This window comes from Lutzomyia longipalpis, chromosome 1, assembly GCF_024334085.1.
Source record: "Lutzomyia longipalpis isolate SR_M1_2022 chromosome 1, ASM2433408v1".
Lineage (NCBI taxonomy): Eukaryota > Metazoa > Arthropoda > Insecta > Diptera > Psychodidae > Lutzomyia > Lutzomyia longipalpis.
The window spans coordinates 10,539,825-10,567,824 of record NC_074707.1 but is presented as its reverse complement, the minus strand read 5'-3'; the positions used below and the strand labels follow the sequence as shown (position 1 = coordinate 10,567,824).

Here is a 28,000-nt window from a genome sequence, read left to right as displayed (position 1 = left end):
TTAAATTTCATCATCAACCAAAATATTCAACGCATCTTTGATTACTGTTCCTGTAGAAGGAATATTTGAAATATTACCGGTGCTAAGGTCATCCTTAGCACCCAAAGAGGTGTCTCCTGGGGAGACACCTGAAGGCTTTCCATCTCTTGAAGATCCAGGAAGAACTATATCAGTCTCCATCCTATCTGACCTCAAAGATTGTACAAATTCCGACGGGGGGAATCCCACCCCGTTAACTCCAGCAGTCGCAGACTTGTCTTGCTCGTAGCCTGGAAAAACCGTCTTTCCTCCAACATTAATCCGCTTCCGCAAGTTCGTGGCTTTAGATTTAGCCACTGTCTCTGCAAAAGACAAGTCCATACTCCTTGTCCTCATGTACTCCTGCTTGGCTGCGAAGTATGAGATCTTCTGGGTGATCTTTATCTTCATAATAGCAAATTCCTGCTTGAAGATGGGGCACTTCCTGGACCATGAGAGATGGTCCTCTCCGCAGTTTGCACAGGCATGTGCATGAACGCAATCTCCCTCGTGCTCATTGTGCAAGCATTTCGCACAGATCTTCTTTGCCATACGGCATTTATCCACAAAATGCCCGTACTTCTGGCATTTGAAGCATCTCATTGGATTCGGTACGAAGGCCTTCACCTTGAGAGGGTAATAAAACGCGTCAATGGATTCTGGCAACTTCGGCGAATCGAAGGTCACAATAAATGTGCCTGTGTCGACCATTTTTCCTCCCTCAACTTTCCTCTTGATTGCATTCACATCGGAGATGTTGAATGCCTTCAACTCCTCTTTCAGCTCTGCGAGAGGAATATACGTCCAATCGAAGCACGCAATTATCCCCTTGCATTTATTCATCGACGGGTGCCATGAAATCTTGACCGATTTTCCAGCCAAGGTCTTCAAATTGAGAAGCTTATCCGCTTGCTCGTCCGACGCAATCTCAATAAGCAGCGATTTACCCTGCAACAGCGGTTGCAAACGCTTCACCTTCCCCACCAACTTGCTGATTTCTCTCTTCACCTTGAACACCGAGAGCGCTTTCATACTCTCACCATCATCACTTCTCTCAACTACCAAATAGCGCGGGCTCTCACTCTCTTCTCCTCTCCCAAACACAAAAATGTTTCTATTCCTTTTGCTCTTCTGTCCAGAGTCCAACGGAGGGAATTCTGAATCCGTTGCCGAATTCATCCCCCTCTTACGGCCTGCGCCAATCGGCGCTGCCGCCATCTCACTGTCCTTTTCTCTCTTCCAGGAATTAAAATTTATTAGAATTCACCAAGAAAAATCTACTCTCTTCAAACTGGAAAAACTGTGAAAATCCCTTCACTTTTCTTCTATAGTTTATCTTAATCACTCCACAAAGCTTTCAAAATTGTTCGATGTTTGAATTATCAAAAAGATCTTATTTATTTCACCTCGAAATGACCAAATTCAAAATTAATATGAGAGAGAAAGACAAATGCGACTATACACTCTCGTGACTAATTTGGAACTCCACAAGGAATGAAAAAATTGAATATTATCAAAGCTATCGCCTCCTTCTAATTCTTCAATAGACGCTAAAAGATTTTTTAATGCTCTTTAGTCGAAAACTTAGTTATTGGAAAATCAGTTCTTCACTTTCGTACACAATTTGTCTCATGGTACTGGAATTTCTTCCTACAATTAAATTTATCTACGCCACTTCTTAAGCCAGGTAAAATAAAATCCAGGAAAATCTCTAAAAGCTTAATAATTTTGTGCTAAAATGCTGCAAAAAAAAAGAAATGATTTTGTGTCATAAAGAAGAACAAAAAAGAAGAACCAGAAAGTCAATAAAAGAATCAGAGCAAAGAGTTACAACGAATAAAAATGTGGAAGGCTATATGGAAAGAAGTCATGACTGACACCTTGCCAGAAGGATATAAATCAAAGTGCAACCAATGTTGATTTTTAATTAAAATTTTCTCGTAATTCATCCATTTATTGAACTTTCTCTTCAGTTTAATGAATTTTTTTATGCATCACTTGTGTTTTATTTCAATTTGCAATAGTATCTCCGCTAGCACATCCCCCGACATGGTATTTAATTGCATCTATCTCTTGTGAGAAAACTTTGTGCTCGTTGAAAATTGCAATTTTGGAATTTTATCGAAAATATATAGGTGTGTGTGTTGTATTCCGGTGTTTCCTGCTTCTTTCGGAAGTCTTCACAGTAGCGAATGGTACTACGCCTTGGTACGTTTCCCCCCATTTTGAATGGGGATGAAAGAAATTTTCCGTGGAGGTATGGCAACAGAGAAAATGAGCATGATGCCGTGCAATCCCAACGGTGGGATTGAAATTCGCAGCTCACAGTGAAATCACAAGGGGCTGATAGCGACGACTGTTGGGAGCACGACGTGCCTCTTGGTATATGTATATACCTATGATTTATGTATGACAAGTTTAATTACACTTGCGAGCTTTATACAGGAGCTAGGTGCATTAGCTCATAAAGTTGCAGAGCTTTTAAAGCTTCTAAGCGTGACGCTGTCGCGTGTTTAGAGGAATTAGCGTGCTGCTAAATCACTTTGTTCGTGGATGTTTACCACTTTTCCTGCACAAAATTTCATCATCAATATTTCATTGCGAAATTCATTTTTCTTTTTTAAACAATATCACATTGGTGATTATTTAATACATTTAACAATTTTTTTAGCATTGAATTCAATTAAAGTTAAAAAAAACCAATTGCATAAATATGTAGGTATGTATGTACATTATGTACGTACATATGTACTCATTTTATGTACATATTTTAAAAGCTTTAATTTAGAAATAGAAAGAAAGCATAAAACGAAAGAAAGAAAATAAGTAGAAAGTTCTTAATTTGTTTCTATTTTCAATTTTAATTTGAATAAAGCAATTAAAACACGAGAGAGAAAATAAATGTTCTCTCTACCAAAAGGGGTAAATAAAGTTACACATTAAAGTATATAAATTAAAAAATTGTAATTATATCGAATGTAAATATAATTAATGACTTCTGTCACATGCAGAACGAGTAATAAATGGAAAACCGTTCTATTTTCCCATCAAACTCAACTTACCTTTACATATCGAGGGTCGGAAAATATACTATACTTAGTCGAGTCAGTATATTATATTTTAAACGCATTTTTCGATAGCTTTTGATGTCCTTCATCTTCCTTCAAAAGGACAAATTCGAATATTTGTTCCCTACAAAGTTACAGCGAAAAATGTAAAAATGTTTTACATAAGAAGCAATGTAAATCTCAAACTTCAAATCGCTCTCCTGAAAATCAACAAAAATGAGTTAGTATAGTATATTTTCCTACCCTCGATATACACTCTATCTTTCATTTAATTGGGGTAATGTGCAAAAAAACGACGACCCAGCTAAAAAAAATCACTGCAAAGCTCTTAAGTATGTACATACACAGTGTACTGTAGAACTAATTAACAAACTTGTCCACTGCGATGACATTATTTCAATTAGTTTTTTTTATATAACTCTCTGGTTGAAGTGGACATGACACAAACATATGAATTAAATCGGAAAGTATCACGTGGAATATATTCGAGTCAAAATGATTAAAAAAATGTACGGGTAAGCTGACCAAGCTTACGAGAGCTGTGTTTCTTTCAGTGTACCAATTTTGTGAGAGCAAACTAGAACGCGAATTTGTTTAAATACGCGCAAAGTCGGGAAAAGTAGAAAAGTCATCCCCCAAGAAATCTTTAAAACGCCATATCTCGGGAACGGCTCCATAGATTTTCGAGTTTGAGCTATCGTTGGAAAGCTCTTAACCTCAACTATAATATATTAAAATATGAAGTAAATCGATAATGGCATTTTCGAAATATTCGAGTTCGAAATTTTCGAAAACTTTGTTTTTGTCTTTAGCGCCTCTTGCGGTCATTTTTCGAAGTTGCAATGTTCTAGACATTTGTAGGGTTTCACGAAACCTTTCATTTGCGCTTGAGTTGATCAAGATCGGACCTGTAGAACCCGAGATATGACATGCCAACTTTGGAAGGCTATATCTCGAGAACGGATCCATAGATTTTCTTCATTTTTGGCACAGAGCTAGATAATATGGTCAGCTATAACATATCAAAAAATGAAGCAAATCGATAATGGCGTTTTCGAGATATTCATCGAAAACTCATCGAAAATTTTGTTTTTGATTTTTGGCCCCCTAGCGGTCACTTTTGAAACTTCGTATGTTCTAGAAAGTTGTAGGGTTTGTTGAGATCTTTCATTTGACCCCGGGTTGATCAAAATCGGTCAAGCCGTTTTCGAGTTATGGTCGATTTTCGATGAAAAATTGTGGCGGCCATATTGACTAAACGGCTTGACCGATTTTCGAAAATGAGGTATCGTTGGAAAGGTCTTGATGGCCCCTACAACATATCAAAATTTCAGACCTCTAGCTATAATAGGGGCTGAGATATAGCGAAAACAAAATTTTGAGGTTATCCAAAATGGCGGACGGGGGGGTGGGGGGTAAAATTTGACGTCATAATCGGACGTCTTCCAGTCGACTTTTAAACTTTGCCGTTTACCGCAAGTCTCTATCTATTACCGTTCTCTCGCAATTTAGTGTTATACTACGGACGGACGGACGGACGGCCGGAAAAATTTTTTTTTTGGCGCATACGTTTTTTGGAATGTGGGGACCCTAATTCGTGCTCATCCCAAGTTTGAGCCCGATCTGACGACTTTCGATTTTGCTCGGTACACAAAAGCTGTGTCTGAAAGAAACACAGCTAAAATTTAAATTAAAATTCCAAATTTTACTGAAGTAGCATCAATATTCACCAAAATGTTGGTTGAAAAAAAATGTAGATACATACCTACAAGCGAGAGAAAAAAGCTCTCTTTGTCATATTTGGAGGAAAGCTCCTGCTTCTGGCTGTACCGGGATTATCCGAGGGTATAAACAATCACATGATCCAACACAATTTGGATTTAATTTGGAATTGTTAATTGCTCAGCTACGAGTTTAACCAAAAACAATTTGTTTTTCACAGATTGCGTGTGTTATGTTGGAAAGGGTGTGATGGGGTGGGGTTGAATGCAAGCTTTTGTATGCTACACAGAAGATGCGAAAGGCTGGGCGAACAAACGAAGCAGGGGGATAAATCTGTTAATCGTGAGAATAACAAGTTGATATGTATGGCAGTGATAATAATTAGGTTGGAGGGAAGAAAAGGATGAAGAAGCGCATTTCACTATGTTGAACAAACACGACGTTGTTTCAGTATAATCCAATTAAAATGTGGAAGTATGTTTACATATATATGTTTAGTTTAAACTCATGTATGTACTGTACATATATATAGAGGGGTGCGAGGGGGTGGTTAAAACTTGTGAGAATAATAAGACAATTTTATTCCTTCAGCATGGGGTACTTTGCGTGAAACAATTGAGAGAGAGCATAGGATGGAAGCACATGGCGCGCGAGAGAAGAAGCTCTTTTTCAGGGTGCATACATGAGAGAAGTTTAAGTATTTTGAAGGATTTTGTTGTACTTGGTGCGGCATGATCTGCAACGTTTGAGCTGAAGGAGAGGAAAAGCCCGGGTAGTGTGTGGAAGTTTGAGTACCGCAGAGAAAGCGCAGGGACCCCATGGCAATAGAAAATCTAAGTAAACTTGCAATTAAATAATAAACTCACTCATATTACAGCTATGCACAAGTATTTTAACTCCAAGTGTTTGCCTCCGGTATGTGTGTGTGCGGTTACGGGTCGGGGAGGGCCGACTGACATGAAATGGGAACGCGCGAGCTTTCTGTCTGTGATGTCTTTTCATGAAAACGCACACACACGGTAATTACACATCCTACTTTATGGTATCAATAAAACTTTAATTACCACACATTCTCCCTTTTACCATCCCTCACGGCAGTAGGGCGTGGGGGTTGGGTGTTAGAAGTATTATATACATTTGTGGATATGAGGCAAGAGTGTGGAATGAACAAGCCAGGTGATATAAAAACGAAAACCACCCCCATCGTAATACAATTTATGCACCAGACGAAGCACAAATTTTCATTTAACTCCAATTAATGTGAGACATGCACTAGTTTGAAGTGTTGCAGTCCCCGGATGACCTGGTCACATACGGGGATAAGGGAGCTTTTTGCGGAGTTGGGGGTGTGTGAAAGTGCATAATGGTTTGAGAGACCCATTTGCGGAATCTTGTGTGTCCCATGGTGTTTCTCACCATTGAATCACTGTATAAAATACCAAAAATATAATTGACGTTCACACTAGAATAAACTTTATCTCTGTCCCAGACTTCATTTCTAAAACTGACAAGAACTTTTCTCACCATTACTTTTCTGCAATTTAACATGGTAATGTACCTGCTGAAAATTTTGACAGACCAGATTTCCACTTCATTCCATTTTCATTCATCAAATGACCATGAAATAATTTGTGCAACGGACAAGTTTTTTAAATTATTTAAGTAACTTTTAAAGTTTACCACAACACCTACACGCAAAGTTTTTGGTTGAAAACAACAAGAATAACAAAGAAAATCATTTTCAACTTTGTATTTTCCATTACAAAACAACTACATACTTGATATATTTGTGTGTAGCAATTGTGTGAGTTGAAACAACTAAAACTAACTGACTTTGATAGTTAGTGGACTATAGTGGTCCGTACTTGAGCTTAAATGCTTTCACTTTGGAGAGATTTTCATTTAAGAAGTACTTAACTGACCGATTAGAAAAACTTTTTGGTTCTTCTATTTTTTTTTTATTGTTCTTTCCAACATTTTTTTTTGTATCTTACCTTATTTGTCTAATGTTGAGCAGGTACAGTACAGTCCTTACTGGGACCAAAAATTATACAAAGTTTTTTGGGAAAAGAATTTTTTCTTGAATATATTTTTTAAAACTAAAACTTTTTCATGGGATTTTTTAATGCTAATTTTTTGTTCTTCAAATTTTGTATCTAAAAATGAAAAATCTTTAAAATTGTTTTCGTGGAAATTGTTTTCCTTATTTCTGTAAAATTTTTGCTATGGAAAATTTTTCAATGATTTTTTTTCTGAAGGCTTCATTTTTTCATTATTCTTTCAATAAATTTGGGATTATCAAAAACGGTTAAGGGGTTGATTTTTAACAGTTGATTTAGTAGAACTTTTGCACAAAATTCGAACATCCTGGAAAATTTGAAAAAGAAATATAAATTTAGCTTTTAAGGAAAAAAATTAATAAGATAAAATTTTTAAATAAACAGAAATATAATTTGTAAATTATTCTGCAAATGATAATTTCTTAAAGGCCTCTTCGCAATATTTTTGTCTAGGAACCGTAGGTCTAGGTCTTAGTCTAGGATTTTTCTGATCTGCCTCCCTCAGTAAATAAAAAAAATATTTAGTATTTCTGTTAAATATTTAAATAGAAATGGTCTTAATACTTTAAAAGAAAACATCTTTAACAACAAATTTTTAATAAATAAAAAAATTCTCTTTCAATTGTTTTCCTTTAAAACATCTTTTTTGAATTGACATCTCTTGTTTGAATATTTATGTATTTTTTGCATATCAGTTTTCCCTCCTTTGTCTTCATAAAAAATACACGATTATCTCAATAAATATGTACATATATAACTACAAGTATTTGATCGAACATATCAACCTTGTCTTACTCCAGAGAACAGCATTATCTTGCTTGAAGTTATCTGACGCATAATACGTGTCTGCCAATGTAAGATTGATCGGTGGCTTTGGGAAGCTAAATATTCTGTGGCAAACATTTTCTTGTCAAGACGTTGATTTTCGACTTGGATTCCCTTCAATGGTCTCTTTCTCTCACACTCTCTCTGCAGGTCGCTGGTCCCGCATTACAAACAATAAATGTTATACATACATACGTATGAGTACGCATATATGTAGCAAAAAGCTCCTCAGCAGCGTGCCATGAGCGCTATTTATCTACCCACCACATTAGGTACGTTCAATTTGCTCGTAATTAACAGGTACGTAAATGCGAGGATGAGATGGGGGTGACTCTATAAGTGAAACTTGTGTGCGACAATAAATTCCGCTGGAGATAATTAATTTGGTAAGTTGCATTCGCACGGCTTGGTATTTCGCTCTATATGTATACGGGAAAATGTGGTGTCTTTCACAGCAGTTGTGTACGGCACACGCCCGAAGTTTTGGATGGGATGGAGCAACAGATTGAGAGATGGATGGATGCGGGAAAAATTTTCCCGAAAATGAGCACCAGAGAGCGTAGAGAGGACAAAATAAATGGGAAAATGCATGAAATTTGGAGCATATTTTGTACAACTGGGATAAAAGCGATATGAGGGCTCCTCTCTCACAGAGTGGCGCACTTTGGGTGTATCATCCCCTTCGGGTTGTGTGCTGCTGCATAGTATGTACCAAAAATTTTGTGACGAGTGACCGAAACTTGTTGAGCTTTCCCAACTGCGCAAACCCCTAATTTTTTGATTTACGACACAAATTTCGTTCCGCATAAATGTTTATTTTAGCTCATGGGAGAAAAGCCATGGGAGCTCTCTCTCTCTCGCTCTCGTATAAAGAGTCACCCCTTGGACGCGAGTGAGGGTAGGTCTGCGCACTTGCAGAATGGTGTGTAAGAAGCAAGATCGAGAAGTTTTATGATGTCCCAGTTTAGTACTCTCGGAGTGGCGGAAACGGATGGTGTGTAAATTGTCTGCAACACTTGGTGGGAATAACTTGTTCGGCGGGCATTTGTATTCGGCACGCTCGAGTGTCCACAATTTTTCTCTCTACCACCCACTCACCCCCCTTCATTGTCTCCGGAGGGTTGATCAATCTCCCCCTCGCACACACACCCTCGGTGGAAATCAAAAGCGGGGTGCACGCGCGAGGGAGACACTTTTGGGGCGGAAGTGAGACGCGAAAGTTCATCCCCTTTTGCGAAACACTGTGTCTCCGTGGCGGGAAAAGAATTATGAATTTTTCCCTCATCCCCCGGATTGTAAGTGAGAAGAATACGAAGAACCCCTTCCTCAGCTGGAGATGGCGCATCAAGCCACCGTATTGTGGTGCGTGAAGTGGTAGATATTATTGAGAGTGCCGTATAGCCCTACAAGCGCCCTGAACTTTCGAAGAATATACAAGGGTGGTGTGGAGGTACACACTGAAAGTAGGCGGGGGCTTGTACTATCTCAAGTGGCTGAACTTCACACCTTGCCACCCCACACCCACACCTGGTTAATTGTTGTGAAAGAAAAACAGTGGTGTGCAATTTATCTGGGCAATTAGCACTTGTCGCTGGGACAGCACAACTGGTGGAGGATTTATCTGGAGCGGAAGTTAATTGGAAAACAGGACAACGGACTGCGGTAGGTTTAACACAGTACTAAACAAGCCATTTTATTGATTTATTTTTACACATTAGCAAAACATCCCCATGCCATTTAAGATGTTGGCAATCGACACCGATAAACTCGTCCACACTGTGAAAATGTTTACCATCGTGTTCAGGTGGCGTCGGTGGTGGAGCTTATTGGGTACACATAGTGGGGTGCTTTTAGGGTTTGGGTGATTTGTTTCCCACCCACAGCTCCCCCTAAGGGGTATGGGTGAGATTATTCTCTTGTCGCAATAGACCAATTTGGTCTGTTGGAAATCAAATTATATGAATCAGCTTCGGCAAATTTTCCACCCTTAAACCCCTGTGCTGTAAGTGCATGAGGGTTTGGGGGAAAACATCACCACAAATTCGGTGGGGGTTGTACAAAATGGGATACTGTCAAATCATTCAATGGTCCATTAGGTTGATCGGTTTGTTCGATGGCCAAAGCAAAATACATCCCTCCCCGTTTGGTAGCACATAGAGCAGGCACTCTCACACCCCCCATACAAAAAACACCATGCTGCATTAATTTAATTTACCGCCATTTATTGTTTTATCAGGACATCGTGCTGGAAACGATGGGCCTCACCAGATAGTCGATGCCATGCACATAAATTTTCCCAGAATTTCAACCCAACACGCGCTCCCCATGTTGGCATTGAGATTTATGCAAAAATCCACACACACACATGACTTTTTCACGCATCTGCTGAGGAAGCAAACCACCATCCCCCGCACGAACGCAACCCCCATATCAATTGATGAGAAAACCATCTATCAAAATGAGTTTTTCTTCTCGCCCATATCGATTTGGAGCATGAAACGCAAGAACGGGAGAGCTTTAAGCTTTACCGCCTAAATTAATGGACGAAGGCATGCGTGCTGATACTAAAGTATCTTTGATGTGCCCAAAAAAACCCCTTCCACAAAGCTCCCGCACACAACTTATTTTTGCTATTCATCTTTGACTTTCAGAATGAATATTTTTTCTCTCTCTTGTAAGCTCAAGAACTGAAAAGTTTGCGATATTAATATTCAAAAATTTCCTAGTCACGGAGATATTGCGAATTTGTGGGTGTTGTAATTTCTCTAAAATCATCAACAAGTGTACCATCAAATTCTAATATGACATGCGTCAAAAATTGCTTTTAATTTTCACATTGCGCAGGTCCTAATTCAGATTATCTGATATTTCTTTCTCCATGGGGCTGTGCTAATGGAGATCGCATATCAGGATGAGTAGAAAGAAAATTTCTTTGTCATAAAATTTTTTTATTTAAAAATCAATTGATTTAAGGGATGGTTCGATTCTTTAGAATGAAATTTATGAACAAACCTATATAAGTTTTAATGATTAAAACTGCTAATTGATTGGAAATGTTTTAAAAATTAAAAAATCAATTAATTTCCCCCTTGAAGGATAATAGCTTAATAATAGCCAAGACAGCAATTTTCATAATATTAACAGCCCACTTAGAGGGAAATTAAATAGAAAATTGTAGAGAAGGAATTTCCAATGAAATAGATGGGGAAGTTCTGCAACAATGTTGCTAGAGTTTTGATGACTCCCCGATCATTTAATTATCGGTATGTATTCCAATCAATACACTACACATTTCCACCCTTAAACTCCAAGCTAAACTCTTTAGATATACCGCCTATTTGTATACGCCTACCCCCCGCGCGTCATCCCCTATACGATGTAAATACCCATGAGATATCTAATGAATTGCCTCAGCTCTCTAGCTATTATGCCATCCCCTTATTAGCGTTTTCGCATCCATTAAGTGTAATTACAGTGTGTTTCTTTCAGTTGAAAAAAACCTTCATGAAACATTTAGCATCCACCCACCCACGGAGGGTAACAACCATCGACCCTGTGTGCTACAAAATATCCGTGAGCGTGGAGACAAAAAAAAAAAGACGCAGTCCAGGGATTTTTCTCATTAAACTGAGGGGTTGGGAGGACAAAAGATGAGAGCACCCCCGCGTGTACTCCAAAATCAATTCAGTGCCTTTGCCTTTTAGCAGCTCTTTTCTCTAGCTCAAGAGCTCCCCAGGCGTGCCAACAAAGTGTCACAAATCTGCAACATTTTTCTTCACTTGGATTATTTGTTCATCTTCTTCATTCGCCAAATACTGCGAAAATTCTTCAAGAGACAATTTTCCTCACAAGACTTTATTCTCATAACAAATGAAGAATGCAATAAAAGGAGGACGCGTCGAGAAAAGAATCATCTGAGAGAGAGAGAAATGTGTCTTTAAATAAATGACTAAAGCTATATCTTCAGCATCCAATGTGACTCCATCTGCCCATTTGGCTCTTAAGTTTTTGGGGAGAACGATGGAAGATATGGAGTCAAATCCCGAGAGAGCTTCCTTCATTCATTGCGCCTGGGTGAGATGGGATAATTCCGGGCAAGGAGCTTTGATTTCTCGGTGTCACTTTCAATTATCCACTTCAAATGTTGACACCTTGGTACCAGTTGGTTGGGGAGATAAAGAGCTATGTTTGTCACCTCGAGCAATTGGTGTATTTTCTCTTATACGGTGGCTTCCGCCCTCCCCCTTTTGGCACGAGGTTATCCGCCATAAACCACAAACTTCATCAGTTACACCTTTCACCTCAGCTGTAATTTATTATTGGTTTCCCGATACAAATAGAAAACGGCAAGCTTTCATCGTCTCCATATACATCCCCCCCCATACCACCCCCATAGATTCCGGTTAACTGACACAATATTTCACTTAACACGCAGGAGGAAACGCACATGTAAGCAATACATAGTCTGTCGTCCTCCCCAAAGTGTGGGAATGACTTAAAGTGAAGGAATTGATTGTTTTCATTGGATGTGGCACTGGTGGTGCTGAAGAAATGAATATAACTCATTTCTGGGCAATTGCTCTTCTATCTCTAATTGAAAATCTTAATGGTGGAACGCTCTCTTTGCACCCACAACAAGGCCAATGTATACAATAGCACGAGATCCCAAAAGGGAAGAAATGATGCCGTATACCCCAGTTACCACCCACAGTCTAAACAATCATTCTCCCCGCGCCATCTTCCTCTTTGGGGCGGGGTACGTACACAACAAACGTCTTTTCAGTACACATTTGGATCTTACAGCATCCCTAAAAGTTCCCAAAGGTTCCCCTCTTGTGCTTTCCAAGAAATACACCACATATGAGAATTTCTCAGAAGGCACCCCTGAGTAGCTGTGTGGTTTAAATGAAATTTTAGACAGGCTGGGAAAGTCCTTTTTAAACTTGTTACTGGGTGAAATGCTACATAGCATATATATAGACACAATAATATGGACAATACTCTTGCTCCATTGTATTCTTGACCGCAGAAACTTGAGAAATGCACAAATGCCTTAAAGTCCCTGACAGTTGGATCAACATTGGACCACTTTACGATTTTTATAAGAAAAAGCCACAAAAAGCTCTTAGAAATAGTTTCTTAGCTAATTTGTAATTGTTTTCTCAACTCTGCTTAAGAAATTCACAGAAAAAAACTCCTTGAAGAATAAATTTTCCAGAGAGCTTTTGGAGCTTTTTTTTCTTCAACGCCTCATGTAAAAAAGGCACAACAAAAAATCTCGTTGTTTATTTCACTAAAACAAAGTTTATGGGATTTTCTCATAGATATATAATACTTCTCTCCTCATTTCTGTGATACATAGAGGATATCAAATGTATATTATTTTGTAAACTTTGGAAGCTTTTGATCTTTGAAATAAATTTGAGAAAGTTTTCAGCATGAGATAAGGGCAAAAAGTGGTTTTTAACCTTGTAAAATGCCAAGCAATTGACTCTATATAAGATAATAATGTTCTCAATTTCACTGAAGAAGCTCAATTGACACTGTGATCATGTTCCACACCCAGTGTGTATAATTTACAATCCACACCATCTACCCGTCTAAGCGATGAACCCTGACAAAGAATGCGAAGGGTACGGCGTGAAGAACATAAGGTTATATTAATGTGTAATGTGATGCCGTGCTTAGAGTTGCTTTTAAAGCTCCCCGCATCATACCTTGTGTGTGTGTACTTAAAATTAAATTATAGTATATCTTTACCAGGAGGGTTTTTCGTGTCGTCCCATCGCTAATTTATGTGCACGGCATTGGGGGATGATGGCGGTGTGGGCGCGGTAGACGCAAGAGAGCGTGGGGAGCGAGAGTAAGAGCAAAAGTTGAGCCCTCAAGCAGGGAAACATTTCAAACAAGAAACTCACACTACCCCAAGAGACTTATTTTGCGCCGAAACGAAACATAAATATGTTAATTCACCAAAAACTTTTTAATTGTTACTTTTAATCACAATGAAGAAGACTCCCTGCACTTTTCTCCACACACAACGTTTCGAGAATAATTTTCAAGCGGCATCTCAACTTAATATTTAATCAATTTCAACAGAGTGAATGGAAGCTTTTGTCACCAAAGAAAGTAAATAAAACTACAATTGCTTTTGTGGGTGCTCTCCACCACCCCCCTCGTTGACTCAGGCGTCTCCCGTCCCTGGGAATCTCGTCCTCTGTCGCGCGAATTAAATACACCACTTCAAGCTTCAATTGTCTTCGGAGCGTACAACAGACAAAAAAGCACCCCCGCCCCCGCAAAGCTCATTTATTTGTGACATTAGGGGATGTGACGGAGGCAAAGTGTGGACTGTTTCGGTGTTTAATGTTAATTTAATGCAAAAGAAATGGGACAGAAAGGGGACGGGGTGGAGCATAGATCCTCTTTAAAGATTCAATCGCTCATCGAACAGAATAATCGATGGCGTAAATCGCTGGGTCGTGTTAAAGCTCTCCTTTTTTTCTCGTGCCCTTCGCACCCCGGATGTGGGGGGGGAGGTATCCGGGAGATGAGAGATGGCAGTGACTAGTGCAGAATATTTGGATTTGTGCCAAATTCTCCCTCAATCATCTATTTACAATATTTAGCTTTTTGCATTTTCAGCTGCTGCACATACTTTCTATATATAAACATACAAATATACCGCACTGCTCACACGATAACGAAGTTTGAGGAAAAAAAAAGAAAGGGGAGTATATTAAAGAGCTTTGCACTGCAAAAGCTCCTTGATCCCTTTGGCTTATTTAGGACACATGGGAAATGTTCCCAAATGCAAAATACTTTTTTTTTACCAAGTTGAAATTTACTAACAGAGTGAAAAATAAATATGCAGCACATTTTAAATTGAAGCAATTTTGCAAACAAGTTCCTTTTCCGCATTTCTTAGGCAAAAATTCAGCGTTATTTCCGTTCTCACGTACATATATAAGGGGGATTTCAGTGAGCATTCTAAGCGCGCTGAACTTACATATTCCACGAGAAATATTTTGAAAGTCTAGTAAAAACATTTCAAAAGCTAAAGCAACAGAATTTAAATATTTCGATGAGGAAAAAAAAGCTCTGGTGGGCAAAGCTTTCGCTGTGACATAACAGACAAAACTTTGGGATTCCACGTGAAAGTAACTTCCGATATGGCTCAAAATGTTGCGAGAATCAATAAATTCGAGCAAAAAGAATCAATTGTTTGGCGGAAAATTCTTTTGGCAATGGAGCTTTTGGTTCGAAGTTGAGTAATAAAATGGTAATGTTGGTCAGGAAACTGATTCAGAAGCACCAATTTATCATTTTTTTTGCTGATGCAAGAACGTGGGTGGCTGAAAATGAATTTTATTCCTGATTCTGGACCGGCACGACAATAAAATTTCTCCCTCGCTCAGTTTCACTGCCACTCCGTGAGCCACGTGAGCCATCACCAATGCGGGCTGATGTCTCAGCGATGGCATCTAGCCTCGTATCCTGGGTATACTTCATGAAGATTGAGCTCTTGGTGGCGCCTGGAACAGGGTTGGATGGCATTGAGCAGCGTCGCCTGTAGAAGCGTTCTGTGGCCAGGGCTCGTGGTGGACTCCGTCGTGGGGGTGAATAGAGATGACTGAGGCACCTGTGATTGCGATGGGTATCGGGATTCATGAGGAGTGTCTCCATTTCTTGTATAGTTGGACGGTATTGAGCGGCATGCGTTAGGGGTGACCAAGTGTGCTGATGATGGTACAACGACGGCATTGGACCCTGTGTTAGACGCCTCACAATTTCTGCCCGAGCACCCTGACCACGATTGTCGCTCTGCGCCTCAAAGCCGGCAATTTCATCGGCGAGCTTTTGACGAAGACTCGTTGCATCATCCACTTGGCAGGTTTTATTGTAATCCCGGGCAATCTTGACGTCGTGCTTCCAGAATTGGCGATAATTTTGCGTAGCCATTGGGGCAACTTCCTTAATTCGCAGGAAGATCACGCCCATCACATAGATACTGATCACATTGGTGATCGTAACGCACATACTAATTGAGCCCATGATGGCCACCTCAATGGACTGATGATTGGAGTAGTAATTGGTGTTGACAATGGAATTGTAGCGCTTCCCATCGGCCTCGTAGATTTTGTACAAGCATGCAAGGGCCCACATGAGCCCAGAATTCACAGCTGGTGGGAGGAGAGACGCCGAAATGGCAACTCCAGCTAGGGAACCAACATTTTCACCCAAAATCCCAATGGCCACTGCTGCTCCTGAAGGGATGGCAATCAAAACACCAACAAGGAGGGAATGTAGCTCACACCGGCTCAACATTTCTTGCGTAAGACCCTCCCCAATGCCGTAGCGATGATCCACGCTGCAGATGATCAGGCCGAAAATGAAGCCTACAAGTGTGGCCATTAAAATTCCCAAAAGCTCATTAATTAATCCCAAGCGCTGAAGTTTGTGGTCTTTGATTACTGTCCCGAAAATAGCGGCAATAATTGGGCCCATAAGTGGGGAGATGAGCATACTGGCAGCCAGGAAAAGCGGATTGTCTTCCACCAGACCAAATCCAGCTAATATTCTGCAAAAAAAAATACAAAAATCCTACATTTGCTGAGCTTTTGTGGAGCTTTCTTCAAAAATTTCCAACTTACGATGCAATAACGAGGAGGGAAACAAAATCAAATCGCAGCTCTGCATTGTAGCGAACTTCCTCAACGAGTTGTGCCACATTAAATCTCGCCGTCATTGAGGCTACAAAGCGCTCCCAACCGCCACCCTTCTGGCAATCTTCTTCGAGAGAATCATCAGAGTTTGTGGCTGCCGTTTGGGAGGCAGAACTGAAGAAGAAGCACGGCGTGAGGGTGAGAATTGAGCCCTCCCGGACACCAATTCCCCATTCCAGGAGCGTCTGCTTGACACGCTCACATTTCTGACCAACTTCCAGGGAGAAAGCAACCTTCAGCTTACGGCCATTATTTATCTCCGTCCATGTGGCATTTTCTATCTTTGTCCGCTTTAAAAGTTCCTCAACAACAGCTTGCATGGAAGAATCACTCGGGATGTCCAGCGTTGCCCAATTGACGTTCTTCGTTTTCTTCCCATGGCATGTCTTGTTGCGCAGGGATGATCTACGGCTCGATGGGAAGAATCCCTCTGTGAGGGGTGGCACATTGAGCGTGGGTGTCTTTATGGTAACCACGGGGTCCCCTTCAACCTTCAACAGGTGCTCTGTGGATGTATTTTTCTGCTCAATCGGGGGTGTATGCAAATCTTGAACTTTGTTCTGCAAAGAAAAAAAATCTGTTTATTTGATGAAACAAAAAAAAACTCCCTGAATGTGGTCTACTTACGGTTCCCTTGTTGGGCTGAAAATCCGGCGCTCTGAGTGGCGTTGAGGCTTGAGATTGGGCGATGGTTTCACATCTCTTGAGCATTTTCTTCTCCTCCACCTCGGTGGGAATGCAAATCACAAACATAACTCCATCCATTGTGGGGCATCACCAAAAGTTTTTACAACTAAAAATGTGAGATAATCTCAAATAAATGGCCATCCACACCACTCAATCACAAAGCACTGACTCTCTTTGGCCAAACAGCTGGCTGATTGATGGGCAGGCTAACGGATAGTTTTGCCATGAATTTCTCATTGTTAATACCACGAGATTTTTAACCCTTTGCTGCTTGGTTGGATTTCGAGAAGAGAATTAAGTGTAAAATAATTCTCAGTGTAAAATTTTCCGACTTTTCCATTTGTCTGGTAATTAATTATTTTAATCCCAAACTATAAAAGCAATTATCCTCAAAAATTCTACTCTTCACTGCCACTATAAATGTGGAGCTTTTGCATTTCTTACAGGATTATTGAGATTTGTTTGTTTTAATTAACACGAAGAGATTCTTGCCCCTTGCAAAAGAATTATTTCATTAAATTTTGTAGCTTTAAAGGGACTTTGGAATTTTCTTTCATGTCAAGAAAAGTCTTTACTTAATATTTGAGAGCTTTTCCCCGCAAAAGCTCCTTTTGCTCACAAATATATAATTCTTTAAAGCTCAATACATAAACTCAAGTACGTACATTTTCTTCTATATGTGGAATTTATGTGGTAAGTAATCGAAAATCCCTAATTTGAAGATATATTTCTTAAACTTTCCGTAATACACGGGGTTTTATGTTCTCCCGCTTCGGCAGCTCAATTCCATATAAATTTTAACGAAAATCAGCAACTCTTTTACGCGGTGAATACAGCCAGGATCGATTTTATGCCACTTGGTAGGTATAAATTTTCCCTCATAGATTCTGCAGTGTGTACGTGAAAGTGGAAGTTTGCACCTTTTTCTTCTTCCTCTCCACTTCATTAGGCATCTACCCGAAAAAGCTTACCTCACTTAAGTTAAATGGGTGCCACCACCACGTATTTTGGTGCTCTGTACACGCTGGAATCAAGTGGAAATGGGTATATAAAGAGTAAAGAAATCACGGGCATACAATAGATAATAACCTCATAACGCTGTTAATATAAACACCCCACGCGAGAGATTGTAACCATTCACAAATATTATCTTAGGACATTTTATTATATTGACTCAATAAATAATTTTAGGCAGTTTTCCCATGTTGACTTTCTCGGTCCAATGAATTGATGGCAAAAAGTTGAGGGTGGCCTCAATACATCATGCCGGTGTTCAATCGCCTTGTGCAAGATTTTCCCTCTCTGGTGCCTTTTTTGGGAGTGAAAAAGGGCCTCCTTCCGTGAGCTTCTTCCATTCTTCATACCCCCACAAACATCGGGTGGGGCGTCCTTCTCATATATGGTCACCCTTCGTTTGCCCGGTGTGCCCTGGGAATATTTTTTCCGTACATATATATGTTAGTGTCTCACAGGCAAAAGGACGACAGCATAAATCTAATGCAGGAAGGACCGATAAAAAACATCTGTTAAAATAAAATCGAGATTCGGGGGTGTCAGAATCAATATAAAAATAACTAGTTATTTGGGTGTGTTTTTTTCCTTGAAGAAATTTTCTCTCTCTCTTCCTTCGTCGTCGCTGTGTCGTCGGATTTACGCGCCGAAAGTATTTTCCCACCCACCCCCATATTACGTATCTTCTTTTCTCCGGGTCATCCTCGACAGAAAGACAAAAAGCCCAAAAGGCTTGGCAGTGAGTCTGAGTAGTGTGTGTGTGGGGGTTGGGGAAAATAGGTCTATAGAGAGAAAAATAATAGGTGCAAGACCAGGTTCCTTGTCATCCGTCCATTTTGATCTGACAAACAGATTATTATCCTTTCGGCCTCCGTACACACATTTAACACGGATGGCAACAACAATGAGCTCCCTTTGTGAGGGAAAAACTTTTTACCATCCCGCCCAACTGCGGCCCCATGTTCTGGCATAAAATGCCTCCACTCTCTCTGGTGGACATTCGGATGGAAACCACAAGGGAATTTCATTATGACAGAATGATGGTCTTGATGCCCAGCTGTAAGCTTCTTAGATAAACACAAACGCACTTTTGCCACATGCGAAAACTTTTCGGCTTTCCTTCGTCTGAAACCACTTTCTGACCCTCAAATGCCTCAATCCTCCCCCACCCTCCGTTGTACATAGTTGACGGAAGGACTCATCATTGTACCGCATAGAATATTGAGAGGACACTCTTTTTTTTGTAGCCTCCCAGCATAACCTCATGAGAAACATTTGCAAAACTCTTTCCGCCCTTTCCTTAAAGTCCTTTTCTTATGTAGATTACCTCACATTTTTTTCTTTGTGCTGGAAGATCTTTAAGGATGTAAGCATAGCTAATAAATCAAAAGTATCCTTGAAACTTTATAAACTTTTTAAAGCTTGTTTTCCTAAATCTTTTGGTTGTTGACCTACGGAGCTTTTTCAACCTGCAATATATTTTTTAGATTCCAAGCTTTTTTTAAAGCTTCTGAGTTATATTATTTTGCACTTTCATGAGAAGCTTTTCCTTATGAAAATGATGTAAAAACCGAAACTAAGAAAATCCCACAAGAATTTAGAAAAAGCTCAAAGTAGTATAGGCAGAATTTTAGAAAAAAAAATCACAGCTAAGAAAATAGACAAAAGTAGTAATGACCTATTAAAAGCAGAAAAAAATATCAACTTAAAATTCAATATATTTTTTCCCAGTTTCCTCTAATTAGGTTACATCTATTATGAGAGAAAACTAACTCAATTTTCACAGAGCTTTCGTGGTAGCCTCGTATTTTCCTGCACTCATCAAGTCATTCATTCAAAATTAAATATTTTAACTATAAATATTTTTAAATAAAATATCCCTTCCAATGAAGCATAAAAACATTGTATATTTTCCAAAGGAAAAGAGAAAAAACTCGCTTCACTATTCTTCTATATACTAAAACACTTTATAAGCATATTTTCCGCTAAACTGCAGTGAAATTCTCCCTGTTTTCATATCCCATCTGTTAAAATACTTTCAAACTATACAATGCGGATTGAATTGATGGGTGGGAAGAGGGTTTCCATGTATTGAGGTAGATATGAGAGAAAGAGAAAAAGTACACATTCTTCTCCATAAAACCATACAAGTTTGCGGATATAGAGAATGGGAAAATCCTCCAGGCAATTTCGCAGGTATTTCGTGAAACATTTTCAGGGGCATAATTCCATAGGAAGGGGTGGTGGTGGGGTGAAAAAAAAAGTGAAGCTCAACGGGAAGATTTTCCACACAGAACAGCGGAACGTGCCAAAAGCACCAGAAAGAGCTTTCGACCCGCCGGAAAAATTTTCTCTACGGGGTCCATGTATGTATATAGGGAGAAAAAGCCGGGCCTGGGGATTGCCGCAGAGTGGAGGAACGTGGAGCAAATATTTGACTAGATTTGTAACGTGTGTGTGTGTGCCATCGGAAGGAGCGCTTAGGTTTGGGGATTAAGTCAATAAATGAGAGCACTGGGGAATGCTTAAAAGTGTGGATTACTGTAGCTTTGTGAGTGGGTGGTGGGTGGCAGTGGGTGGGTGTAGCAATATTCGATAAGTGTTATCTTGTCATTGATACTGTAATTTAGGAGTGGATGGGTTGTTCAATGTGGATAACAAGGTGTTTAAATCCTTTCTCACTTAAGGATTCATTATGGGGCTCATATATGAGAAAGTTTTTGGGGATTGGATAAATACTAATGCTCACATTTCTCTTCTTTTTTTCTGCCATATTTTTCGATCCGATTACGTATTTAAATCACAAAAAGCTCTTAAATTTAAAGGTTAGAACTTTGTGGCTTTAAGCTTTAAGCTCTAACCTACATTGTAAAACTTTTACTATAAAAATTTAAATTTTTAGCAAAACCTACATAGAGTTGGAAGCTTAATAAAATTATTTTCAAAAAAAAAAGAAAGAGGAAGAAGATATGTAGCATAACATTAAATGTAATGCAATAAAACTACAAGTTCTCAGAAATACTTTATGTCGGTGCTATTATGCATTAAGGTGTCGACAAAAAAGATCCGGATTATTATTTTTTTCCTTGAATTCTCAGTAAAACTTTTTCTAGCATTATAGCAATCTGAGTGTCGAGCTTGTGATTCCCGGGAGTGGAATTCTTGGAGACACAGTGTGTGTATGAAAATGCAATGTGCATATTTTGCATTTTTATCAACCACTATGTACCAGAAAGGTGTCTCACTAGAAATGTTATACCCACCCCCTCCCTTTCGTGTTGAGATTTGGACATAAATTTCGTGAGTAGTGTCCTATGTGAATACGTAATTTTTATCATTTTCATTCACAACAGCATACCAGAAATTCTTGGACTGCCTTTTTGTCTGCTAGAAAAAAAATTCGGGGGAAAGACAGGAAAATTCAATTGTTGGATAATTTCCACTTGGGAAGTCCATTTTGTGCTGCAATTTATTTTTTCGCAAGCAAGCGACTACTCAGTGTGTTGGGAATGATGCTAAAATCACCATCAATCGATTTGTATTAGTATCATCCTTCACATTGGCACCCTTAGCCACTATGGAAAAGTTAATACATTATATACGAAAATTTCCAAGCTCCACAATATACATAGGGGAACGTGGCCCAATTCGGACCGCCGCCCAATTGCGACCTCCCCTTTTTCTCGTAAATGACGAAATATTATAAAATTAGTTTCACTACATTATGAAGATATTATAGTAAGGTAATGTTAGCGCCTAAAATAAATTAATTTAGTACACAACAGGACTAATAAAAAATCAAAATTAATTTTCAGCACTTGGCCGACATTTTCTGATTTTAGAAACTAAGTTGATATGAGTTTTCTTCCCACTATTATGTCTCATATTATGCCGCGTTTCTGTAGCTTAGAGGGTCTAGTTTATTGCTTGATTTACAATTTTTTGAAAGATTTTAGGTATTTTAAGTAATTAAGTGAAAATGTAATACATGCAAAATGTTCTAATTGCGACCCCCAAAATGTTTCAATTCGGACCGTCTAGTTCCACCACTCACCACAGTGAAGCTGTCGCGCGTGCGTGTAGTGGTGTGGAAGTGTCTTCCTCACACAGACCGCGCTGTGTTTTGATTCCAGGAAAATCATTTTTTTTTACGTTTCTTGTAAGTTTTTTCGCAGTGAAAATGTTCCTAAAGCCAAAGGGAAAAGCAGAAAGTGTAATTTACACATTCCTCAGAAGAATTTTCGTGGATTTTCTGGGAATTATGACAGTGAGTGCGCAATTGTCGGTGTGTGTGAAAGTGTGTGTAGTCACCTCAAGGGCGAAATGTCAAAACAAATGTAGGGAAAATTGAAAATAAATTCTTGATTTTCCGGCTTTTCCGTGTAATTCATGGCAGTTTTCCTATTTATAGTAGTGATAAAAGTGATCTACTAGTGAAAAACCCACAAATTACGGCAAAAAAAGGGGGTCGCAATTAGAACACTCGGGGGGTCGCAATTAGAACACTCGGGGGGTCGCAATTAGAACACCGTGGTGAAAAAGTGCAATTTTAGCAACTTTTTTTAATTCGACTATTACTCAGAACAGGTAAGAGTTAGAATGTTTGCATCTATAGAACAAAGTTAGCCTATTAAATGACCTTTCCAATGGTACCAAACTTGGAAAGATTTAATTCATTTTAATATGACTTTTTTCAATCCTTCTGAAACAGAATTTAGGGGATCGCAATTGGGCCACGTTCCCCTACACATAGCTGTATTTTATTGTTCATCCACACCTGTGGAAAATTTGCGCCAGTACTATTGCAACTGACTACCATGCTATTTACATTTTAAAAATTAAAAAGAAATTTATTCCTTTATGATAAATCCGAAAATATGAAAAAAAAACTTTTCCAACCGGAATGAATTTTTTTCGGAAAAATAAAATTTTAACAAAGGCAAAATATGTATTTTAAAATACAAATCGCAAACGTACCGCAAAGTATCCACCATCATAATTTTTTATGTGATTTTTAGGTCGTGTCTCATTCATATTCCATTGCATTTTAATACACTCCCCAGTTTATTTTTTCCTCCTGCTGGATTTTTTATGTCTTCATGTCATAGTCCTCCCACCCAATAAACTGTGCGGGAGGCCAGGGTAAAAACAAAAATATAAAATCTAAATATTATTTTTCCCCAAAATCCCCCAGTTCATCTCTATGGCCGTAGCGGAGGGTGTGGGAATGATTGAAAATTGAAAAGGGAGCTTTTCCCGCGCGCGCTTCCCTCGTATAGAGCTTCCCGAACCGCACAATTGGGTGGATCAAACGTATTCGACGGGTGGTGGTGGGCTTTCCCCATCCCACAATTGGTGCTCGTCATCATGGGGTGTGAGGCTGAATTCAATCTGTACAAATATTGCTAGACACTGCCAACGAGAAATATCCAATACAGACGAGTGTTGGGAAAATTTTCTCTTCAAGTTCAGGAGAAGTTTTAATGAAATGTTTCCGGTTTCAACAATATCTCTCATATATAATATATTTTATCACAATTTTAAGTGTCAGTACTACTACACTTTGCAAAATGTATTCATTGAGAGAACCGAGAGAACCAGCAAAGTTTTTCCGAGTATGAATATAAAATTTTTAAAATTCATAGTAAGTAAATAAAAGAAAAATTAAAAGTTGGATCTATACCAGCTGAATTTCGGATTAAATTCACAATAAATCAGCTTTTTTTTTGAATTCCTTTTGTGCATTTTAAAATTGCTAAAAGTACTCCTTTTCAGATATCTATCTTTTGAAGTTTATCCAAAAGAGAAAAAATAAAACGAAGAAATATATAAACTTCAAAAGCTTGAAATCTCGCCAAACTTTTTATTGCATTCTTAAATAAATTCATCCGGAAAATTGGGTAATGTAAGTATCTAAAAGGAAGTTTCTAGCTGCTCCTTTATAGTATAATACATAATGGAAAGGTAGGTAGTGCAGTAGTTTGCTCTACTTTCCATCATACCACCCCCTGCCCATGCTTTTCATCCCCCGGTGGAACATTAAGGGAAAAGTGAACTCTTTCTGGATGAGAAAAGTGCTTGTGTCGCCACTGTATCGATACCCATATATACACTGCGGAGCTCTAATAAAGTGAAATTTGTGTTGTTCGCGAAACTCCGCTGGGGAGTAATTATGAACTTTTCTCGGGTACCAAGTGGATAGCATCCATGGGAAAGTGAGGAAGAAAGGGAACGGGGAGGTTGAGACCAATTGTGTCATATTTTACACTACCCTGTCACAGTAACTTCTCAACTCTTTTTCTCTCATTGAAACTATTGTTGCGATTCAGCTTTCTTCTGTCATTCTTTGCCAGAAGCTCCTTTACGAATGGTGCATCAATGATGAATGACCTGAGCTTGAGGAGTCGGAAGAAAAAAATCCTTTCTGAATAGAACGCAATGGGAAGGAAAAATCCTGTAATGGAGTAAAAAAAATTGTAGAACTCTAAAATATCTCAAAGAAAAATTATTTTTGCAATTAAATGCATAAATGTGTGTATTAAAAATGATATGGGAGATGATTTATTGACTCCATTTAATGTTGCATATAGATATTAATATAAAAGAGGAAGGTATATGTATATAAAAAGGGTTTGTAAATTTATTTGTTTGTACAGCACAAAAACAACAGTAGGGAATCACAGCTAATAAAAAGAGGACAATATTGGTAGAAAAATTCCACAATGATTTATGTTTGAATTATTAATGAACGTGGTATGAGATGCATATATGAGGAAATTTATGGAATTTCAAAGTCACGATAAAAGACCTTAATATATAAAAGTCATTTTTTATACCTTCTTTCAATTTCACAAAGCAATTTAAAGCACTAATTTCTGAATTAAAATTTTCCCATCAAAGAAAAGTCATTTTAATTCATTTAGTGTGTTAGCTTTTGGCACCAAAGTGGAGCTTTTGGAATATATTTTGCTTCAATTAAATCTCTTTATTTTCCTTTTACATTTTACAATAACAATTAAAGGAGTTTATATTTTCTTTCAATTTCTTACGAATACATGCGAGAGCTTTTTGACTGAAGGTCCATTCAATAATGGCTCTTCACAGGGTGTGTATGAAAAAATACACAAAAGCTGTGTCTGAAAGAAACACAGCTAAAAAACAATAAAAATCCACTTTATGTTGTGGGGTTTATTGCTAAAAAATAAACTCCACATAGGCATAAAAATCTTCACTGTGGCTCATGTATTACAATATGGTGAAAAAAAATGTCCTTATAGACCTAAAATCCCCCCGAAAAAAAGGAAAATCCACTCCATATAGACAATCATAAATTCGAGCAATTGTTTATTAAAATTTACATTCATACACGAAATGCAATTTGACATTATTTATATCCTCGCAGCCAAGAGTAAATATCTTCATGTTCACTTGTACACAATATGGGCGGAGGGGAATTTATGTTTGGTGTATTTCCATGTAAAATTTATACCTATTTTATGTTCCTGTTTATTATTTGGTAAAAATACATAAAAATGCGAAAGAGCATTCGTCTTCATGTTAATTCAGCCAGCAAATGTTAGCAGGAATTTACATTATGTATTAAGAAAAAAATTCTAATGCACGTTCATTGAGTTTTCAAACTCAAAGTCCAAACAGTAGTATACCTTAGATGGAGGAGAGTGTGAGAGCTTACTGGATGAGAAACCATTGAGATGCTGCTTAAGGGGGAGTGAAAATCAATAGAAATCTGCACTTAAGGGTATTTCATCCGTGCGGTATGGATGCGGGGGTGGGTAACATAGAGGAAGCAAGCAATTTTGGCATGAAGTGATCGTGTAGATGTTGGTCATTTGAAGGTTCATTGAGTGTAATGGAATATTGTCTTACACATTATTTAAATACTTCACAAGCAATCAATGGCAGAAAGCTCCGTAGTATATATTTTTGGTTCTATCGAGGATATATTCCGCCGCCCATTCATTGTGGATAAGGCGGTGGGTTTGGGTACAACCCCAGAGAAATATATAGCCATTGATGGGGTCGACGAAAGGACTAAATGGGTGTATTTGTGTGTGCGGAGGGATATTGAATAGAGGAATTCCATGGGAAATGCCACAAAAGCCAGAGGTTCTTCTTATATTGTATTTGTTCTAATTACACTTCTTCTATTTATTATTTTAATGAAAGTCCCCAGCAAGATTTCTCCACATTCCCGCCACCATAAAACCCTCAATAATGTTGAAGAAAATCTCCTCTGGATTTTCATCTTACATTCTCGTCGATTTTCTGCGCACACACACACTTTTTCACGCTCTCTGTCGATTCTCTTATTTATCGGTTGTTCAGATGAGGAGTGTGGCATAAAAACTTCATGCCGAGATATTAAGTGATAGAAGATAGAGAATATCTCTGCCAAAGAGAAGAAAATACTTTCACCTCTTTCCACGTACCCATGTAATGTTTTTTTGTCTCTCTAAGTCCTCAGCAGGGAATTCTTCCATCGTGTAAATGCGGTGTAGGGGGATGTTGTGCAAAATACATTGCTATTGTAATCAATGAGAAATTGAGTGTGAAACTTTTTATTTCCCTATCAGCACATAGATGAAAAGGCGATTAAATGGAACAAGACAGGGAACAAGACAAGGAACAAGACGAATTTTAATGTAAAACAATTTGCTCTAAGCATGGTTTATGTTGTAGATTTAAGCGCACAAAAAGAATTTAAATTAGGCATCATTATAAAATAATTCTACACATTCAAAGGGAAAAGCAAAATTGTATTGAAACCCTTGTTCTGTGGAGGATATTAAAAGGATACTGAGAGACATTGTGAAGACAAGAATTTCTTACATTTCCTTCTATTGTATTTGAGCTTTTTTTTTGTTTAACATGCCATCACATAGGAAGTCTCTTTTACCTTTTTCACATGAGACACATTGAGCCGGTGGCAGATATGCTGAATGTGAAATAAACATGCCATAAATTATGTATTATTCAGCAATAATTTGACAAGAATAGCAAATGAAAGGTTAACAGATGGGAAATGTCTCGATGGCATGCGATTGAGAGGCTAGGAAAAGTTTTCGCGAAAGGAAAAAAGCTCAAGTGAGCTTTCGTGCCCTTTCGCTGGGCTATTGATCCATCATTAGGCAATATGTCATAAATTCCAGCAACGACAGGATAATGATATATGCATGCTGTTTGCGCTATATATGGATGATAAATTATATAAACTACATAAATGTCTAACTGGCCGCGGTGGTACGGCTAGGGCGGCGAGGGGTGGAAGTGAGATCGCGTGGAGAGGCAAACATTCACTTCTCTTGCTCTAAAGTGAATCACATAATGAAATACTCGAGGATTTATGAAGTCAATTGAGAGGTTATTGAAAATAATGTCCCGTAAGCTGAGCTGGAAGTCACTTGACATTGATCACTCAATATATACTTCTCCATTCAATTCTACGCGAATTTTCACCTCATCGCCCACGTTCTCCAACTGTTTTGTCGGGATAAATTCAGCACGCGCCATGCCAAACGGGTAAACGAGTGAGGATGATGCCAAAGGGTGGCACAACGAGGGAGGGGTGAAAGATGAAGATGGCAAAAAGGGGCGGAAATTTATATATCTCCCCATTCTATGGGGAGCATATTCGTCACATCCGCCAGTGCGAGGAAACTCCCGAAGTATCAGAGTGGAAAGTGTTGACATCCAATTCATCGTGGGTGGGAAGTGGTGTGGGGTAAGGGTAGAGTTGACAGTTCAAACAAACGGTAAAAGATAAAATCAAAATCACACCCACTCACCCTACTCTGCATTTGTCATTCGACGAAGAGAATGATGAAAATGCTGTGCCGCTAAGGACTTTCCATACTGTTTGATC

General features: G+C 38.7%; 3 protein-coding genes across 3 annotated transcripts in view; 1 reads left to right on the top strand and 2 right to left on the bottom strand.

Annotated features, from left to right (window-relative positions):
• LOC129786913 (uncharacterized) lies at positions 1-1,236 on the bottom strand. The gene has a single exon (XM_055822169.1). The coding sequence runs from the start codon at positions 1,234-1,236 to the stop codon at positions 1-3; it is 1,236 nt and encodes a 411-aa protein (XP_055678144.1).
• A 7,423-nt stretch (positions 1,237-8,659) lies between these two features.
• The window catches only part of LOC129789672 (connectin-like), a 48,862-nt gene continuing 29,521 nt past the window's right edge, over positions 8,660-28,000 (top strand). The window contains exon 1 of the mRNA XM_055826675.1: positions 8,660-9,355. The gene's annotated coding sequence lies outside the window, so the exon portion shown is untranslated. The remainder of the gene's footprint in view (positions 9,356-28,000) is intronic.
• On the bottom strand, positions 15,046-17,297 carry LOC129789120 (uncharacterized). Its single transcript, XM_055825770.1, has 3 exons — positions 17,047-17,297; positions 16,348-16,979; positions 15,046-16,274 (listed from the first exon to the last, which is right to left on the bottom strand). Exons 1-3 carry the CDS (start codon positions 17,182-17,184, stop codon positions 15,062-15,064), a joined length of 1,983 nt encoding a protein of 660 aa, XP_055681745.1. The 5' UTR covers positions 17,185-17,297; the 3' UTR covers positions 15,046-15,061.